The sequence below is a fragment of the Leptodactylus fuscus genome, chromosome 6 (genome assembly GCF_031893055.1).
Source record: "Leptodactylus fuscus isolate aLepFus1 chromosome 6, aLepFus1.hap2, whole genome shotgun sequence".
Lineage (NCBI taxonomy): Eukaryota > Metazoa > Chordata > Amphibia > Anura > Leptodactylidae > Leptodactylus > Leptodactylus fuscus.
In genome coordinates, this window is record NC_134270.1 from 3,280,845 (window position 1) to 3,302,364 (window position 21,520).

Here is a 21,520-nt window from a genome sequence, read left to right on the forward strand (position 1 = left end):
AGGTCCTTCGTCGTCTTCTAAGTAGTTATCTATGCAGAGCTGGGGCTGCAGCTCCCTGTGTCTATCAAAGGTCTCCATGTGCATAGTAGATTTATGCTATGATATACACAGGGAGCTGCAGCCCCTGCTCTGTATAGATCACTACTTAGAAGACGTAGAAGAACCTTGTAGTGACATCATCACAGGGACAAGTCAATCACAGGAACCTAAGATCCATCTCTCTCCATTTCAGGTGTGTTTTGCTATCAGCATGCTGGGTAATCCCACCATTGTCCTCCTGGATGAGCCCTCTACTGGGCTGGACCCCAGAGGTCAGCAGCGTCTATGGTAAGAAAGATGGCTGAAGACTGATAAATCTTCCTTCCTTCCAGTCTTCCTTCCTTCACCTTTCTTCTCACCCTGAAGGAGAGCCATCAGAGCGGCCTTCAAGAACAAGGAGCGAGGGGCGATACTGACCACCCACTACATGGAGGAGGCCGAGGCGGTGTGTGACCGAGTCGCCATCATGATTGCCGGCAAACTCAGGTAAACATAGAGTTAAAGGAGCTATGGGCCTGCAGTCTAGTACAGGACACTCGTAGCTTGTACTGCCCGGCTGTGGGGTACAGAGGGGTCATCTACAATAGAAGGCAGGACACACACATTGTAGATATGGCCTGAGGTAATAGAGTAATGGCCGCTCTTCTCTCTAGATGCATCGGCTCCATACAGCAACTCAAGAGCAGATTTGGTAAAGACTATCTCCTGGAGATCAAAGTGAAGGATTCCCAGCAGCCGGAGACCATTCACAAGGAAGTGATCCGCTTGTTTCCTCATGCAGAGAGACAGGACAGGTAAGTCATCCAGCATGGCCGCCATGTCCTGTATGCTCTGAGGACAGGATCTCATGTCGCTGCCCCCTTATCCACCTGGTCTTCTGTGTGACCCCTCTGCTTATAATCTATTCCCACAGATTCTCCTCCTTGCTGGCATACAAGATACCAAAGGATGATGTGGGCACCTTGTCACATGTCTTCTGTCTGCTGGAGGAAGGTACCGCCATATACTGATAATAAGGTCACATGACCCTACATGTCCTGCAGCCCCATTGGTAGTAAATATGTGGTACAGAGCATAAAAAGCAAATCCAGCTGTTCCTGGTGCTATGTTGTCCACTGCCGGTGTCTGTTCAGACTTGTGGTGTCCTCATTTTTAGAAGTCCTGCTCCCCACATGAGACACAGGGGGCCTGAGACTTCTGGAAACGAGGCCCCAGCATAAGAACAAACGTGTAAACCCTCAGCACCTCCAACTCAAGAACATCCATCGAATCCGCACCTTCCTCACCCCAGAAACCATTAAGATGCTCATCCAGGCCCTCAATCTCCCGCCTAGACTACTGCAACACCCTTCTCCATGGACTCCCAGCAAACACCCTCGCCTCCCTCCGGTCCACCTTACACTGCTCTGCTCGCTTAATGCACCTCACCCCACGATCTACATCGGTGGCTCCCCTCTGCCAGTCCCTCCACTGGTTACTTATAGCCCAGCGAATAGAGTTCAAGCTACTAACACTAACATACAAAGCCATCCACAACCTGTCCCCTCCATATATCTCTGACCTCATCCACAACCTGTCCCCTCCATATATCTCTGACCTCACCTGTCCCCTCCATATATCTCTGACCTCATCCACAACCTGTCCCCTCCATATATCTCTGACCTCATCCTCACCTGTCCCCTCCATATATCTCTGACCTCATCCTCACCTGTCCTCTCCATATATCTCTGACCTCATCCACAACCTGTCCCCTCCATATATCTCTGACCTCATCCTCACCTGTCCCCTCCATATATCTCTGACCTCATCCTCACCTGTCCTCTCCATATATCTCTGACCTCATCCACAACCTGTCCCCTCCATATATCTCTGACCTCATCCTCACCTGTCCCCTCCATATATCTCTGACCTCATCCTCACCTGTCCCCTCCATATATCTCTGACCTCATCCTCACCTGTCCCCTCCATATATCTCTGGCCTCATCCTCACCTGTCCCTTCCATATATCTCTGACCTCATCCTCACCTGTCCTCTCCATATATCTCTGACCTCATCCTCACCTGTCCCCTCCATATATCTCTGGCCTCATCCTCACCTGTCCCCTCCATATATCTCTGGCCTCATCCTCACCTGTCCCCTCCATATATCTCTGGCCTCATCCTCACCTGTCCTCTCCATATATCTCTGACCTCATCCTCACCTGTCCTCTCCATATATCTCTGACCTCATCCTCACCTGTCCTCTCCATATATCTCTGACCTCATCCTAACCTGTCCCCTCCATATATCTCTGACCTCATCCACAACCTGTCCCCTCCATATATCTCTGACCTCATCCTCACCTGTCCCCTCCATATATCTCTGGCCTCATCCTCACCTGTCCTCTCCATATATCTCTGACCTCATCCTCACCTGTCCTCTCCATATATCTCTGACCTCACCTGTCCCCTCCATATATCTCTGACCTCATCCACAACCTGTCCTCTCCATATATCTCTGACCTCATCCTCACCTGTCCCCTCCATATATCTCTGGCCTCATCCTCACCTGTCCTCTCCATATATCTCTGACCTCATCCTCACCTGTCCTCTCCATATATCTCTGACCTCATCCTCACCTGTCCTCTCCATATATCTCTGACCTCATCCTAACCTGTCCCCTCCATATATCTCTGACCTCATCCTCACCTGTCCCCTCCATATATCTCTGGCCTCATCCACAACCTGTCCCCTCCATATATCTCTGACCTCATCCTCACCTGTCCCCTCCATATATCTCTGGCCTCATCCACAACCTGTCCCCTCCATATATCTCTGACCTCATCCTCACCTGTCCCCTCCATATATCTCTGACCTCATCCTCACCTGTCCCCTCCATATATCTCTGACCTCATCCACAACCTGTCCCCTCCATATATCTCTGACCTCATCCACAACCTGTCCCCTCCATATATCTCTGACCTCATCCACAACCTGTCCCCTCCATATATCTCTGACCTCATCCACAACCTGTCCCCTCCATATATCTCTGACCTCATCCACAACCTGTCCCCTCCATATATCTCTGACCTCATCCTCACCTGTCCCCTCCATATATCTCTGACCTCATCCTCACCTGTCCCCTCCATATATCTCTGGCCTCATCCACAACCTGTCCCCTCCATATATCTCTGACCTCATCCACAACCTGTCCCCTCCATATATCTCTGGCCTCATCCTCACCTGTCCCTTCCATATATCTCTGACCTCATCCACAACCTGTCCCCTCCATATATCTCTGACCTCATCCTTACCTGTCCCCTCCATATATCTCTGACCTCATCCACAACCTGTCCCCTCCATATATCTCTGACCTCATCCACAACCTGTCCCCTCCATATATCTCGGTACCTCATCCTCACCTGTCCCCTCCATATATCTCTGACCTCATCCTCACCTGTCCCCTCCATATATCTCTGGCCTCATCCACAACCTGTCCCCTCCATATATCTCTGACCTCATCCACAACCTGTCCCCTCCATATATCTCTGGCCTCATCCTCACCTGTCCCTTCCATATATCTCTGACCTCATCCTCACCTGTCCCCTCCATATATCTCTGACCTCATCCTTACCTGTCCCCTCCATATATCTCTGACCTCATCCACAACCTGTCCCCTCCATATATCTCTGACCTCATCCACAACCTGTCCCCTCCATATATCTCGGTACCTCATCCTCACCTGTCCCCTCCATATATCTCTGACCTCATCCTTACCTGTCCTCTCCATATATCTCTGACCTCATCCTCACCTGTCCCCTCCTTATATCTCTGACCTCATCCTCACCTGTCCCCTCCATATATCTCTGACCTTATCTCCCGCTACCTGCCCCCACATAACCTCAGATCCTCCAATGACCTTCTACTCCGCTCTTCTCTCATCCGCTCCTCACACAACCATCTCCAAGATTTCTCCCGCGCATCCCCCAGACTCTGGAACTCCTTACCACGACACATAATATAATAATGCACAGCACCATGGGATTAATATAATAATATACAGCACCATGGGATTAATATAATAATGTACAGAGCACCATGGGATTAATATAATAATATACAGCACCATGGGATTAATATAATAATGTACAGAGCACCATGGGATTAATATAATAATGTACAGAGCACCATGGGATTAATATAATAATGTACAGCACCATGGGATTAATATAATAATGTACAGCACCATGGGATTAATATAATAATGTACAGCACCATGGGATTAATATAATAATGTACAGCACCATGGGATTAATATAATAATGTACAGCGCCATGGGATTAATATAATAATGTACAGAGCGCCATGGGATTAATATAATAATGTACAGAGCGCCATGGGATTAATATAATAATGTACAGAGCGCCATGGGATTAATATAATAATGTACAGAGCGCCATGGGATTAATATAATAATGTACAGAGCGCCATGGGATTAATATAATAATGTACAGAGCGCCATGGGATTAATATAATAATGTACAGAGCGCCATGGGATTAATATAATAATGTACAGAGCGCCATGGGATTAATATAATAATGTACAGAGCGCCATGGGATTAATATAATAATGTACAGAGCGCCATGGGATTAATATAATAATGTACAGCGCCATGGAATTAATATAATAATGTACAGAGCACCATGGAATTAATATAATAATGTACAGCACCATGGGATTAATATAATAATGTACAGTACCATGGGATTAATATAATAATGTACAGAGCGCCATGGGATTAATATAATAATGTACAGAGCGTCATGGGATTAATATAATAATGTACAGCACCATGGGATTAATATAATAATGTACAGAGCGCCATGGGATTAATATAATAATGTACAGCACCATGGGATTAATATAATAATGTACAGAGCGCCATGGGATTAATATAATAATGTACAGCACCATGGGATTAATATAATAATGTACAGCACCATGGAATTAATATAATAATGTACAGCACCATGGAATTAATATAATAATGTACAGCACCATGGGATTAATTTAATAATGTACAGAGCACCATGGGATTAATATAATAATGTACAGAGCACCATGGGATTAATATAATAATGTACAGCACCATGGGATTAATATAATAATGTACAGAGCGCCATGGGATTAATATAATAATGTACAGAGTGCCATGGGATTAATATAATAATGTACAGCACCATAGGATTAATATAATAATGTACAGCACCATGGAATTAATATAATAATGTACAGCACCATGGAATTAATATAATAATGTACAGCACCATGGGATTAATATAATAATGTACAGAGCACCATGGGATTAATATAATAATGTACAGAGCACCATGGGATTAATATAATAATGTACAGCACCATGGGATTAATATAATAATGTACAGAGCGCCATGGGATTAATATAATAATGTACAGAGCGCCATGGGATTAATATAATAATGTACAGCGCGCCATGGAATTAATATAATAATGTACAGCACCATGGAATTAATATAATAATGTACAGAGCACCATGGGATTAATATAATAATGTACAGCACCATGGGATTAATATAATAATGTACAGCACCATGGGATTAATATAATAATGTACAGCACCATGGGACTAATATAATAATGTACAGAGCGCCATGGGATTAATATAATAATGTACAGAGCGCCATGGGATTAATATAATAATGTACAGAGCGCCATGGGATTAATATAATAATGTACAGAGCGCCATGGGATTAATATAATAATGTACAGAGCGCCATGGGATTAATATAATAATGTACAGCACTATGGGATTAATATAATAATGAACAGCACCATGGGATTAATATAATAATGTACAGAGCACCATGGAATTAATATAATAATGTACAGAGCACCATGGGATTAATATAATAATGTACAGCGCCATGGAATTAATATAATAATGTACAGAGCACCATGGAATTAATATAATAATGTACAGCACCATGGGATTAATATAATAATGTACAGCACCATGGGATTAATATAATAATGTACAGAGCGCCATGGGATTAATATAATAATGTACAGAGCGCCATGGGATTAATATAATAATGTACAGCACCATGGAATTAATATAATAATGTACAGCACCATGGGATTAATATAATAATGTACAGCACCATGGAATTAATATAATAATGTACAGCACCATGGGATTAATATAATAATGTACAGCACCATGGAATTAATATAATAATGTACAGCACCATGGGATTAATATAATAATGTACAGAGCACCATGGGATTAATATAATAATGTACAGCACCATGGAATTAATATAATAATGTACAGCACCATGGGATTAATATAATAATGAACAGCACCATGGGATTAATATAATAATGTACAGAGCACCATGGGATTAATATAATAATGTACAGAACCATGGAATTAATATAATAATGTACAGCACCATGGGATTAATATAATAATGTACAGAGCACCATGGGATTAATATAATAATGTACAGCACCATGGAATTAATATAATAATGTACAGAACCATGGAATTAATATAATAATGTACAGCACCATGGAATTAATATAATAATGTACAGCACGATGGGATTAATATAATAATGTACAGCACCATGGGATTAATATAATAATGTACAGAGCACCATGGGATTAATATAATAATGAACAGCACCATGGGATTAATATAATAATGTACAGAGCACCATGGGATTAATATAATAATGTACAGAGCACCATGGGATTAATATAATAATGTACAGAGCACCATGGGATTAATGTTGCTATGTAAATAAACAATAATAATAACAAACAAAATTTGGCAGCAGACAATGAAGCCCCAGGAAAATGTCAGCATGTTTCTTTTTATTTTACACCTTCCCCTGGTCTCTGTAGGGATTAGTCCAGTTTATGAACAATCCCTTTAATGTGCCCGTGTCCTTTTTTAGTCACAGTCACAGTAGTATTAGATGCCTTTTTTGTGCTCTAGAAACAGCGCCACCATTGTCTATAGGCAGTGTCTGGTATTGCATCTCTTCTTTAGCTCTTCACACACCACTATGCTGTAGCTTGTCCGATGTGTTAGTGTCTCCGGACCTGCCGTACAGGTCACACACCCCATTATAATTTGCTGTTTCCCCTCCACAGCTAAACGGGCCTACAACCTAGAAGAGTACAACTTCTCCCAGCCCACCCTGGAGCAGGTAACACCGACACATTACTTACTACTATTCTGTGGTAATGGGTAGAGGCGAAACCGAAAACTAATGTGCAACCTAAACAAAACTACTGATAGCGGTCCAGTCCTGCCAGACATTACCTAGAGAAGGGGTCGGCACTGGACACTAAGGATATATTCACATACTGCAGACTGGTTCCACAAGTTTCTGCAACTAAAAATCCACTCTGTTCCTTTGACTGGGGATGTTTGTGCAGAATGTGCCTGGATTTCAGCAGCCCTATTCATATGAATGGACAGTCACACAAATCTGCTGCCTGTGAATTCATCCTAATGTATAGGGAGACATTTCCAGCACCTGCATTCTGACAGTTTCCTGACACGGCCTCTTCTACTCTCCAGGTTTTCATTGAGTTGGCCAAAGAGCAGGGCATGGAGGACGCGGACGTGAGTCGCAGTTTCCAATGGAAACAACTGAGAGCGGAGAAGGTGTGAAGGTGCGAGGAGGCCGCAGCGTCTGTCACTGTAGAGTATATATATATATATATGTCTATGGCGGGCGGGGGGTACAGGGGAGATCAGGACCAGGACATTCCTACACATCACTATATTACAAGACCAAAGAATGTATGTGTCAAGCTTTCCCACAATCCTGAACGGCACATTTACCTAGTAATGCAGGGCTATGGGAGCGTGGGCTGTACTGCAGCATAACCTAACACACTGGCCATTCAGGATTCCTGGAAAGAGGGATGGCAGCTGTGTCTTTTACTAAATAGCGAGCAGGGAAGGAGATAGAACTATACACTAGGCGGTATATAATGCATAACTTTTGTATGTCATGTATTGTACCCTCCTCTGTGGGGCAGGGCGATGTGCTGCCCCCTGTAGTCTGTACTGTGCCTAATGATTATCCTTTATACAGCAGTGTTATACTAATGATTAAAGCTGCAGAGCAGCGCTCATTGTGGTGTCAGTCTGCAGAATATACCCTGTACCCTATATACTTACCTGCTGGGGCAGAGGGGAAACCTCAAGCGCCAGAGTGCAAAATCTGTATTGCAATGGGTGATGTGCTATAATACTGATCTCCGTCTTTGGGAAGAGACGCCTTAGGGGACCCCAAGACTCCTCGCCTATCGCCTGCACATAGGAGCGCCTGCTGACCTGCACTTACCGGAGTCGATAGACCTTTGGTTAGGCCGGGATGCAAATCCAGACTCCAGAAACAACATGCTGGCAAGGAAGAGGCACGAGGGGCGAAAACAGATGCAAACAAGTGCACGATATGGAACAAATATTAAAGGAGTCATTTGGTTTTTTTGCCAAAATGTGAACTATGAAATCCTCTAGCACATCCTACACCAGCGGTCCACATGGGGGCAGCACACACCCACCTTTAGGAACAAGTTAGGAGAGTAATCTGCACTTGTAGTCAAATAAAAAAAAGCTGCACCCAGCGCACGGCCATACAGAGAATATCCACAGGGGGGCAGCACACACTGCAGTCACACTAAGAATAGGATAACGGTGCATGAGAATAAACAGCGCCCCCTGGAGAAGTTATGTACAGTAAACCATATCAAGCCCTGCCTATTTCCATCCACAAAGTATAATTCCCTTTACATAATAATACCCCCCCACCTATATAACGTGCCCGTACAATATACTGCCCATCTCCTGGCACCCCCCTCACCAGGCGTGCAATACTCTATGATTATACTACCTGTAAGTCCCAGCCATTGGCTAGTAAGGCTAGCTGGGAGTTGTAGTGTTACAGCAGCTGGTAGAGATGGTCAGGACAGTGTCAGCGACTACAGAGGGCAGTATAACCCCAGCGGCATCTCCTGCTAACTCCTATAGAAGAGAATGGAGCATGCTGGGAGTTGTAGTTACAAAGCCAATGGGGAGCCTAAGGTTGCTGAGCCTTGGCGTAGGACATGGTGGTGCAGAGCGGGCCTTGCACTGTCTATCTGTACACCAGGGGTGCAATTATCAGGGGAGCGGCTGCCACAGGGCCCGGGACATCAGGGGCCCTATTTACTTACCAGTCTTGGCTCCGTTACCGGTAAGTGAGGCCACGGGCCCGCGCTCCCCACAAGCACCATTATACTCGGGGGATCTGACAGTATAATGATCGGGGGCCCAGGGGAGGTGAAGGAACATAATAAACGTTCTTACTTACATCTCCCGGCTCCGGAAGGTTTCGGGCCTACTTGTGTGACGTCCCTGACGTCATGTGGGCCGGGCTTGCGTCCTTAGGACGTATCGTACATCATTGAAGATGGCCGACATCAGCAGGGAGCGCGCTGGAGACAGGGAGAGGTAAGTACCAGTGTTCTTTATGTTTGTATCCTCCCCTGGGGCCTGAATTATTCTGCAGGATTACAAAACATGGCTGCTATCTTCTCCTCACATTCATTGTTTGCACAGCTCAGCCCCATTAAACTGTATGAGACTGAGCTGCCGTAGGATCATGTGACCAACGGGCGTGATGTCACTTCCTGAGAAGAAGAAATCAGCCATGTTTTCTAAACCAGCAAAGCCCCTTTAAGAGGCTCTGAATGTCAATGTAGCGCAGTCAGGAACTTATGGGGTGACTTAGGTTAGGTCGGGGGTCCCCTTGGTGTCTGCCCCGCTCCTCAAGTGTCACAAATGTAGAAAACTGACTGTGCGGGATATCCCAATAGTTATAAATCTGGCCACACTGTCACCCTCGGCCCGTCTGTCACACACTGGGGAAAGTGGTACAAAGCCCACAGCTGCTGCAGCGCACCTTACAGCTGTGACGGGAAGTGGTGACACCGGAGGAAGCCGCCTCGCCTTTACCGCACTCTTGTGGGTTTGCCTCTTACTGCCCTGACAGGTGGCAGATTATCACCCAGCTTTCCTAGACATCAGAATGGCTGTTGTGCTTGGGCATGCCCTGGTATAGGCTGGGAAAGATGGCTGCCCCCTAAAAACCGTATAATCCTGTGGTCATGCCGCAGCCCCACAAAGACATCAGATCCTCAAAACCAGCCAGGACTCCGGGCAGTCACTTACCTGTCGGGCTCTCGCGCTGGCATGGCGGGTACGGGCAGCGGGCAGGCCTGTCCTGTACACATGGCTTCAGTCCCGCTTCTGGTTTCCGGGCAGGGATTACAATCCGGATTAGTAAACCTTTTATTTGCTGAAGAATAAAACTCGGCTGAGATTACACTGAACACACAATGTAACATGTACACGGATAGAGGGCGCCGATCACACCGCAACACTGCGCCACCGGCTTCTGGGAAACGGCTCCAAGACGGTGCCAGGACCTCGCGCTGGTATCCTGCAGTCTGTCCTCAGGTCACCCGTCAGGACATGTTCACACAGGCAGGTCTTATCTGCAGAACCGATTCTGACACAATACGCTGCATGTGAACACGGACCACGGATCAGGGATAAGCGGTGACCAGACACATGCGGCGCCACTTATCAGTCAAAGGAAAAAAAATCTCAGGCAATGTCACGACCCCTGACCTCACAGGTACTTAATTACCTATGAAATTGGGGAAGGAGGGAGGGGGTGGAGTGACCCAGAAGCCCCTCCCCCGCTCCATCATCATCATCTACTGGACCAAGTGAGTCCATTCCCTGGAACAATCCCTTTAAGTGATTGTCTAAGGATGGCGACCCCTAGAGGCCAGACATTTCTCCAAGGCTCTTGGTCTTCTCCAAGTGTACAGTGCATTAACCCTTTGCCTGCTTTACCTGGTGCAGACCCCAGACCCCCCACAGATCCCGTACACGGCCGGGGCCGACTTCCTGGAATCCTGGCTTAAAATTCTTTCCAGAAATAACTTGCACCGTGAATGTGTCTACAAAGAATCAAGGGAGCGGAGGGCTGGCACAGGGGGGTCATCGGAGGACGCTGCCAAAAAAAACAAGAGAGTCCCTGCACAAGTGGCGAACTACTCACCCCATTATCCACCGAATAGGTCATAATAGGAGTGATGCTCTATGCAGTGCACTAGGGGCGGGGCTAGAATAGGAGCTGATCGGTGCGGGTGCAGGTGTCAGACCCCTAATAATAGGAGTGATGCTCTATGCAGTGCACTAAGGGCGGGGCTGGAATAGGAGCTGATCGGTGCGGGTGCAGGTGTCGGACCCCTAATAATAGAAGTGATGCTCTATGCAGTGCACTAGGGGCGGGGCTAGAATAGGAGCTGATCGGTGCGGGTGCAGGTGTCAGACCCCTAATAATAGGAGTGATGCTCTATGCAGTGCACTAAGGGCGGGGCTGGAATAGGAGCTGATCGGTGCGGGTGCAGGTGTCGGACCCCTAATAATAGGAGTGATGCTCTATGCAGTGCACTAAGGGCGGGGCTGGAATAGGAGCTGATCGGTGCGGGTGCAGGTGTCGGACCCCACATGTCACAGACTGATATCCTTTGCAAAGGCCATTAATGTGAACATTTGATTTGGGGCTGGAAAATCCCTTTACCAGGCCAGGTTTGCCGTTCAGGAGCCTGGAGAAGATGTGTCCATACTGGAGGACCCCTTTATTAAACTCCCATTTGTTTATTAGAAAGCAATGACAAGTGTTCCCCATAAGTCGATTCTGGGAAAGCAGAAAGGAAGGGGAAGCGGGAGACCACAAGCTCATGCAACCCCCTCTGCGGGGTGAGTGAGGGCGGGCGGCATTGGCACAACCACAGGCCCAGGTTTCAGAGATCGGCGAGGTTGTTGGACGTTTCCTCACTGCGCTGGTTACCACACGGGAAATGCGCACAATCCTAACTCACTGACCTGCCAAGTATTACCTAACTACAACTCCCAGCATGCCCTGCACATATTACACAACGCTCGCGGTTCTTCTCTCGTCCTCATCCAGAATTTCATTCACTTCTTAAAACCCATCTGCAAACCTCCTGCACCGATGTAGGAGAAGTCACGGTACGGCCTGCCTGCAGCCACCAGTAGGGGGAGCTCTCTGTACGTCGCTGCAGTCACAGGAAGGAAACGCATTTGAATTCATAGAAATTTCTGCAGCCGATCTTTTGGGTGTGAACACATCTGTATAAGACGGAAATCGTCGCATTGTGAAACCAGCGGTAATCGGTCACCCCTGTGTCACCCAAAATGTGCAGGAGGGGCACCATCACCTGGCCACGAAAAGCTGAGGTCACCCACATACAGCCGGCGTGAAAGTGCAACCCCCAGCGTATCCTGTGACTGATGAGGCATGATGGGAGTCGTAATACACAACAGCTGAAGATCTGAGAACATGGCTAGTCACAGAGCGCTAGTCACAGGCCGCTAGTCACGGAGCGCTAGTCACAGGCCGCTAGTCACAGAGCGTTAGTCACAGGCCGCTAGTCACAGGCCGCTAGTCACAGAGCGTTAGTCACAGGCCGCTAGTCACAGGCCGCTAGTCACAGAGCGCTAGTCACAGAGCGCTAGTCACAGGCCGCTAGTCACAGGCCGCTAGTCACAGGCCGCTAGTCACAGAGCGCTAGTCACAGGCCGCTAGTCACAGGCCGCTAGTCACGGAGCGCTAGTCACAGGCCGCTAGTCACAGAGCGCTAGTCACAGAGCGCTAGTCACAGAGCGCTAGTCACAGGCCGCTAGTCACAGAGCGCTAGTCACAGGCTGTGTGCAGGGGGCGACTAAGGGAGGAGGGGGAGACCATCAGCAAGTTGTTTAGTAGTCCTAAACCTCACCCCAAGCAGACAGTCCCATCTGGTGCATCAGGAGACAACACCATATGAAATGTCAATCTTATCAAATCTGCCCCACTGTGCGGAGACATTATGGGGCAGATTTATGGAGGTTGGTGTTATTAACCCCTGAGCTGACAGAGGATGCACCCCATTTACAACATGGTGCACCCTCAGCCGGGCCGGTGCTCTGACGGAGATCTGCACCAGCTCATATCTGACGGAGATTTCCGGTATTGTTTCCGTCAGATTGCCATTGTCGCTTCTCCATTGACCGCACAGAATAGTTGCAACTTTTTACACCTTGTAAGCCGAATAACTGGCATATCCGACATAATATATGAGAGCTGAGCAGTGGTATCTCCCGACACAGGATCGGGCCCACCAGTGTCAGACCGTCCCATCAGAGGACCTTCCGGGGGGCCCAGGCTCTAACACAGAAGAAGACACCCAAATGTAAGGGGCACTGTGCTCTGTTTCCTAAAACTGATGCTAGTTTACTGCATAGTCAGGATCCAGTATGACACTGACACCCATAGATCTCTGCAGCGCCCCCTTAGTCACGATCCAGTATGACACTGACACCCATAGATCTCTGCAGCGCCCCCTTAGTCACGATCCAGTATGACACTGACACCCATAGATCTCCACAGCGCCCCTTAGTCACGATCCAGTATGACACTGACACCCATAGATCTCCGCAGCGCCCCCATAGTCAGGATCCAGTATGACACTGACACCCATAGATCTCCGCAGCATCCCCTTAGTCACGATCCAGTATGACACTGACGCCCATAGATCTCCACAGCGCCCCCTTAGTCAGGATCCAGTATGACACTGACACCCATAGATCTCTGCAGCGCCCCCTTAGTCACGATCCAGTATGACACTGACGCCCATAGATCTCTGCAGCGCCCCCTTAGTCACGATCCAGTATGACACTGATGCCCATAGATCTCAACAGCGCCCCCTTAGTCATGATCCAGTATGACACTGACGCCCATAGATCTCCACAGCGCCCCCTTAGTCATGATCCAGTATGACACTGACGCCCATAGATCTCCGCAGCGCCCCCATAGTCAGGATCCAGTATGACACTGACGCCCATAGATCTCCACAGCGCCCCCTTAGTCAGGATCCAGTATGACACTGACACCCATAGATCTCCACTGCGCCCCCTTAGTCACGATCCAGTATGACACTGACACCCATAGATCTCCACAGCGCCCCCTTAGTCACGATCCAGTATGACACTGACGCCCATAGATCTCCACAGCGCCCCCTTAGTCATGATCCAGTATGACACTGACGCCCATAGATCTCTGCAGCGCCCCCTTAGTCACGATCCAGTATGACACTGACGCCCATAGATCTCCACAGCGCCCCCTTAGTCATGATCCAGTATGACACTGACACCCATAGATCTCCACAGCGCCCCCTTAGTCATGATCCAGTATGACACTGACACCCATAGATCTCTGCAGCGCCCCTTAGTCACGATCCAGTATGACACTGACGCCCATAGATCTCCACAGCGCCCCCTTAGTCATGATCCAGTATGACACTGACACCCATAGATCTCTGCAGCGCCCCTTAGTCACGATCCAGTATGACACTGACACCCATAGATCTCCACTGCGCCCCCTTAGTCACGATCCAGTATGATACTGACGCCCATAGATCTCCACAGCGCCCCCTTACTCACGATCCAGTATGACACTGACGCCCATAGATCTCCGCAGCGCCCCCTTAGTCAGAATCCAGTATGACACTGACACCCATAGATCTCCACAGCGCCCCCTTAGTCACGATCCAGTATGACACTGACACCCATAGATCTCCACAGCGCCCCCTTAGTCACGATCCAGTATGACACTGACGCCCATAGATCTCCACAGCGCCCCCTTAGTCACGATCCAGTATGACACTGACGCCCATAGATCTCCACAGCGCCCCCTTAGTCACGATCCAGTATGACACTGACGCCCATAGATCTCCACAGCGCCCCCTTAGTCATGATCCAGTATGACACTGACGCCCATAGATCTCCACAGCGCCCCCTTAGTCACGATCCAGTATGACACTGACGCCCATAGATCCCTGCAGCGCCCCCTTAGTCACGATCCAGTATGACACTGACGCCCATAGATCTCCACAGCGCCCCCTTAGTCATGATCCAGTATGACACTGACGCCCATAGATCTCCACAGCGCCCCCTTAGTCACGATCCAGTATGACACTGACGCCCATAGATCTCTGCAGCGCCCCCTTAGTCACGATCCAGTATGACACTGACACCCATAGATCTCCACAGCGCCCCCTTAGTCACGATCCAGTATGACACTGACGCCCATAGATCTCCACAGCGCCCCCTTAGTCATGATCCAGTATGACACTGACGCCCATAGATCTCTGCAGCGCCCCCTTAGTCACGATCCAGTATGACACTGACGCCCATAGATCTCCACAGCGCCCCCTTAGTCATGATCCAGTATGACACTGACACCCATAGATCTCTGCAGCGCCCCTTAGTCACGATCCAGTATGACACTGACACCCATAGATCTCTGCAGCGCCCCTTAGTCACGATCCAGTATGATACTGACGCCCATAGATCTCCACAGCGCCCCCTTACTCACGATCCAGTATGACACTGACGCCCATAGATCTCCGCAGCATCCCCTTACTCACGATCCAGTATGACACTGACACCCATAGATCTCCACAGCGCCCCCTTACTCACGATCCAGTATGACACTGACGCCCATAGATCTCCACAGCGCCCCCTTAGTCATGATCCAGTATGACACTGACACCCATAGATCTCCGCAGCGCCCCCTTAGTCAGAATCCAGTATGACACTGACACCCATAGATCTCCACAGCGCCCCCTTAGTCACGATCCAGTATGACACTGACACCCATAGATCTCCACAGCGCCCCCTTAGTCACGATCCAGTATGACACTGACGCCCATAGATCTCCACAGCGCCCCCTTAGTCACGATCCAGTATGACACTGACGCCCATAGATCTCCACAGCGCCCCCTTAGTCACGATCCAGTATGACACTGACGCCCATAGATCTCCACAGCGCCCCCTTAGTCATGATCCAGTATGACACTGACGCCCATAGATCTCCACAGCGCCCCCTTAGTCACGATCCAGTATGACACTGACGCCCATAGATCCCTGCAGCGCCCCCTTAGTCACGATCCAGTATGACACTGACGCCCATAGATCTCCACAGCGCCCCCTTAGTCATGATCCAGTATGACACTGACGCCCATAGATCTCCACAGCGCCCCCTTAGTCACGATCCAGTATGACACTGACGCCCATAGATCTCTGCAGCGCCCCCTTAGTCACGATCCAGTATGACACTGACGCCCATAGAAATCCGCAGCATCCCCTTACTCACGATCCAGTATGACACTGACGCCCATAGATCTCTGCAGCGCCCCCTTAGTCACGATCCAGTATGACACTGACGCCCATAGATCTCCGCAGCGCCCCCATAGTCAGGATCCATTATGACACTGACGCCCATAGATCTCCACAGCGCCCCCTTAGTCACGATCCAGTATGACACTGACGCCCATAGATCTCTGCAGCGCCCCCTTAGTCACGATCCAGTATGACACTGACGCCCATAGATCTCCGCAGCGCCCCCATAGTCAGGATCCATTATGACACTGACGCCCATAGATCTCCACAGCGCCCCCTTAGTCACGATCCAGTATGACACTGACACCCATAGATCTCCACAGCGCCCCCTTAGTCACGATCCATTATGACACTGACACCCATAGAAATCCGCAGCATCCCCTTAGTCAGGATCCAGTATGACACTGACGCCCATAGATCTCCGCAGCGCCCCCTTAGTCACGATCCAGTATGACACTGACGCCCATAGATCTCCGCAGCGCCCCCTTAGTCACGATCCAGTATGACACTGACACCCATAGATCTCCACAGCGCCCCCTTACTCACGATCCAGTATGACACTGACGCCCATAGATCTCTGCAGCGCCCCCTTAGTCACGATCCAGTATGACACTGACGCCCATAGATCTCCACAGCGCCCCCTTAGTCACGATCCAGTATGACACTGACACCCATAGATCTCCACAGCGCCCCCTTAGTCACGATCCAGTATGACACTGACGCCCATAGATCTCCACAGCGCCCCCTTAGTCATGATCCAGTATGACACTGACGCCCATAGATCTCTGCAGCGCCCCCTTAGTCACGATCCAGTATGACACTGACGCCCATAGATCTCTGCAGCGCCCCCTTAGTCACGATCCAGTATGACACTGACGCCCATAGATCTCCGCAGCGCCCCCATAGTCAGGATCCATTATGACACTGACGCCCATAGATCTCCACAGCGCCCCCTTAGTCACGATCCAGTATGACACTGACACCCATAGATCTCCACAGCGCCCCCTTAGTCACGATCCATTATGACACTGACACCCATAGAAATCCGCAGCATCCCCTTAGTCAGGATCCAGTATGACACTGACGCCCATAGATCTCCGCAGCGCCCCCTTAGTCACGATCCAGTATGACACTGACGCCCATAGATCTCCGCAGCGCCCCCTTAGTCACGATCCAGTATGACACTGACACCCATAGATCTCCACAGCGCCCCCTTACTCACGATCCAGTATGACACTGACGCCCATAGATCTCTGCAGCGCCCCCTTAGTCACGATCCAGTATGACACTGACGCCCATAGATCTCTGCAGCGCCCCCTTAGTCACGATCCAGTATGACACTGACGCCCATAGATCTCCGCAGCGCCCCCATAGTCAGGATCCATTATGACACTGACGCCCATAGATCTCCACAGCGCCCCCTTAGTCACGATCCAGTATGACACTGACACCCATAGATCTCCACAGCGCCCCCTTAGTCACGATCCAGTATGACACTGACGCCCATAGATCTCCACAGCGCCCCCTTAGTCACGATCCAGTATGACACTGACGCCCATAGATCTCCACAGCGCCCCCTTAGTCACGATCCAGTATGACACTGACGCCCATAGATCTCCACAGCGCCCCCTTAGTCATGATCCAGTATGACACTGACGCCCATAGATCTCCACAGCGCCCCCTTAGTCACGATCCAGTATGACACTGACGCCCATAGATCCCTGCAGCGCCCCCTTAGTCACGATCCAGTATGACACTGACGCCCATAGATCTCCACAGCGCCCCCTTAGTCATGATCCAGTATGACACTGACGCCCATAGATCTCCACAGCGCCCCCTTAGTCACGATCCAGTATGACACTGACGCCCATAGATCTCTGCAGCGCCCCCTTAGTCACGATCCAGTATGACACTGACGCCCATAGATCTCTGCAGCGCCCCCTTAGTCACGATCCAGTATGACACTGACGCCCATAGATCTCTGCAGCGCCCCCTTAGTCACGATCCAGTATGACACTGACACCCATAGATCTCCACAGCGCCCCCTTAGTCACGATCCATTATGACACTGACACCCATAGAAATCCGCAGCATCCCCTTAGTCAGGATCCAGTATGACACTGACGCCCATAGATCTCCGCAGCGCCCCCTTAGTCACGATCCAGTATGACACTGACGCCCATAGATCTCCGCAGCGCCCCCTTAGTCACGATCCAGTATGACACTGACACCCATAGATCTCCACAGCGCCCCCTTACTCACGATCCAGTATGACACTGACGCCCATAGATCTCTGCAGCGCCCCCTTAGTCACGATCCAGTATGACACTGACGCCCATAGATCTCTGCAGCGCCCCCTTAGTCACGATCCAGTATGACACTGACGCCCATAGATCTCCGCAGCGCCCCCATAGTCAGGATCCATTATGACACTGACGCCCATAGATCTCCACAGCGCCCCCTTAGTCACGATCCAGTATGACACTGACACCCATAGATCTCCACAGCGCCCCCTTAGTCACGATCCAGTATGACACTGACGCCCATAGATCTCCACAGCGCCCCCTTAGTCACGATCCAGTATGACACTGACGCCCATAGATCTCCACAGCGCCCCCTTAGTCACGATCCAGTATGACACTGACGCCCATAGATCTCCACAGCGCCCCCTTAGTCATGATCCAGTATGACACTGACGCCCATAGATCTCCACAGCGCCCCCTTAGTCACGATCCAGTATGACACTGACGCCCATAGATCCCTGCAGCGCCCCCTTAGTCACGATCCAGTATGACACTGACGCCCATAGATCTCCACAGCGCCCCCTTAGTCATGATCCAGTATGACACTGACGCCCATAGATCTCCACAGCGCCCCCTTAGTCACGATCCAGTATGACACTGACGCCCATAGATCTCTGCAGCGCCCCCTTAGTCACGATCCAGTATGACACTGACGCCCATAGATCTCTGCAGCGCCCCCTTAGTCACGATCCAGTATGACACTGACGCCCATAGATCTCTGCAGCGCCCCCTTAGTCACGATCCAGTATGACACTGACGCCCATAGATCTCTGCAGCGCCCCCTTAGTCACGATCCAGTATGACACTGACGCCCATAGATCTCCGCAGCGCCCCCATAGTCAGGATCCATTATGACACTGACGCCCATAGATCTCCACAGCGCCCCCTTAGTCACGATCCAGTATGACACTGACACCCATAGATCTCCACAGCGCCCCCTTAGTCACGATCCATTATGACACTGACACCCATAGAAATCCGCAGCATCCCCTTAGTCAGGATCCAGTATGACACTGACGCCCATAGATCTCTGCAGCGCCCCCTTAGTCACGATCCAGTATGACACTGACGCCCATAGATCTCCGCAGCGCCCCCTTAGTCACGATCCAGTATGACACTGACACCCATAGATCTCCACAGCGCCCCCTTACTCACGATCCAGTATGACACTGACGCCCATAGATCTCTGCAGCGCCCCCTTAGTCACGATCCAGTATGACACTGACGCCCATAGATCTCTGCAGCGCCCCCTTACTCACGATCCAGTATGACACTGACGCCCATAGATCTCCGCAGCGCCCCCTTAGTCAGGATCCAGTATGACACTGACACCTATAGATCTCCGCAGCGCCCCCTTAGTCAGGATCCAGTATGACACTGACACCTATAGATCTCCGCAGCGCCCCCTTAGTCAGGATCCAGTATGACACTGACACCTATAGATCTCCGCAGCGCCCCCATAGTCACGATCCAGTATGACTTCCCATAAATCTCTCCTGCCATCTCCTCCTACACATTTCGATGTCGCCTTGATCTGGGTTTCCTAAGTAAAGTCAGACCTGGTGTATTTAAGAGGAAATCTGTCGGCGGCGGCGGCGTCGGGTTCGCAGGTACGTGACTCATCCTGAAATGGCGGCTTTAGTTTCCTTTTAACATGTAAAGAGAAGAGGCCGCGGCCGAGTTCACAGAGTGAAACTGGAGGGGGAACGAGGCGAAACGTTACAGAAATTGTTCACTTCACAGAAGAGCCGAATACACCAGAAGGAAAGAAAAAGTAAGAGCGGCCAGAGATGACTCCACCGCCATCGAAATAGTGCCGTAACCCCCTGCAAGCCAGAGAGAGAGCGCAAGAGGCTGCGGGACAGGAGCCCCGACCTGGGCAATCTGACACCAGGATCACCCAGGGCGCCCCCAACAGGATCCTCAGAGCCCGGCCCATGTGCCCAGTATATAGAGCCCTGATACCTATAGATAACACCTCGCCTGGTCTGTAGAGGGTCAGTCTGAACACCGCCCCATACTAGTGGCTTTGTAGCACCAGGTTTTCAGTAAAGGTTTTCTGACTCATGACAATAAATTTTCCTAAAATATCACATTTACATGAAATGTACAAAATGACGTCAGTGATCAGCGGCCGCCCAACAAAGACGCCGCTCATCCAGGCCCGACATCAGCAGAACAGAAATATACACTCACCGGCCACTTTATTAGGTACACCATGCTAGTAACGGGTTGGACCCCCTTTTGCCTTCAGAACTGCCTCAATTCTTCGTGGCGTAGATACAACAAGGTGCTGGAAGCATTCCTCAGAGATTTTGGTCCATATTGACATGATGGCATCACACAGTTGCAGTCGCAGATTTGTCGGCTGCACATCCATGATGCGAATCTCCCGTTCCACCACATCCCAAAGATGCTCCTCTATTGGATTGAGATCTGGTGACTGTGGAGGCCATTGGAGTACAGTGAACTCATTGTCATGTTCAAGAAACCAGTCTGAGATGATTCCAGCTTTATGACATGGCATTGCATTATCCTGCTGAAAGTAGCCATCAGATGTTGGGTACATTGTGGTCATAAAGGGATGGACATGGTCAGCAACAATACTCAGGTAGGCTTTGGCGTTGCAACGATGCTCAATTGGTACCAAGGGGCCCAAAGAGTGCCAAGAAAATATTCCCCACACCATGACACCACCACCACCAGCCTGAACCGTTACCGATACAAGGCAGGATGGATCCATGCTTTCATGTTGTTGACGCCAAATTCTGACCCTACCATCCGAATGTCGCAGCAGAAATCGAGACTCATCAGACCAGGCAACGTTTTTCCAA

General features: G+C 49.6%; 1 protein-coding gene across 2 annotated transcripts in view; it reads left to right on the forward strand.

The window, feature by feature from the left end:
• LOC142210229 (ABC-type organic anion transporter ABCA8-like) overlaps positions 1–8,206 on the forward strand; it is a 52,799-nt gene extending 44,593 nt beyond the window's left edge. For both annotated transcript variants that reach the window (XM_075279254.1, XM_075279255.1), the window contains exons 34-39: positions 233–327; positions 406–525; positions 693–833; positions 953–1,032; positions 7,221–7,276; positions 7,654–8,206. In XM_075279254.1, the coding sequence (XP_075135355.1) occupies positions 233–327; positions 406–525; positions 693–833; positions 953–1,032; positions 7,221–7,276; positions 7,654–7,746 (585 nt within the window). In that variant the 3' untranslated portion in view covers positions 7,747–8,206. The remainder of the gene's footprint in view (positions 1–232; positions 328–405; positions 526–692; positions 834–952; positions 1,033–7,220; positions 7,277–7,653) is intronic.
• Positions 8,207–21,520: the final 13,314 nt, after the last annotated feature.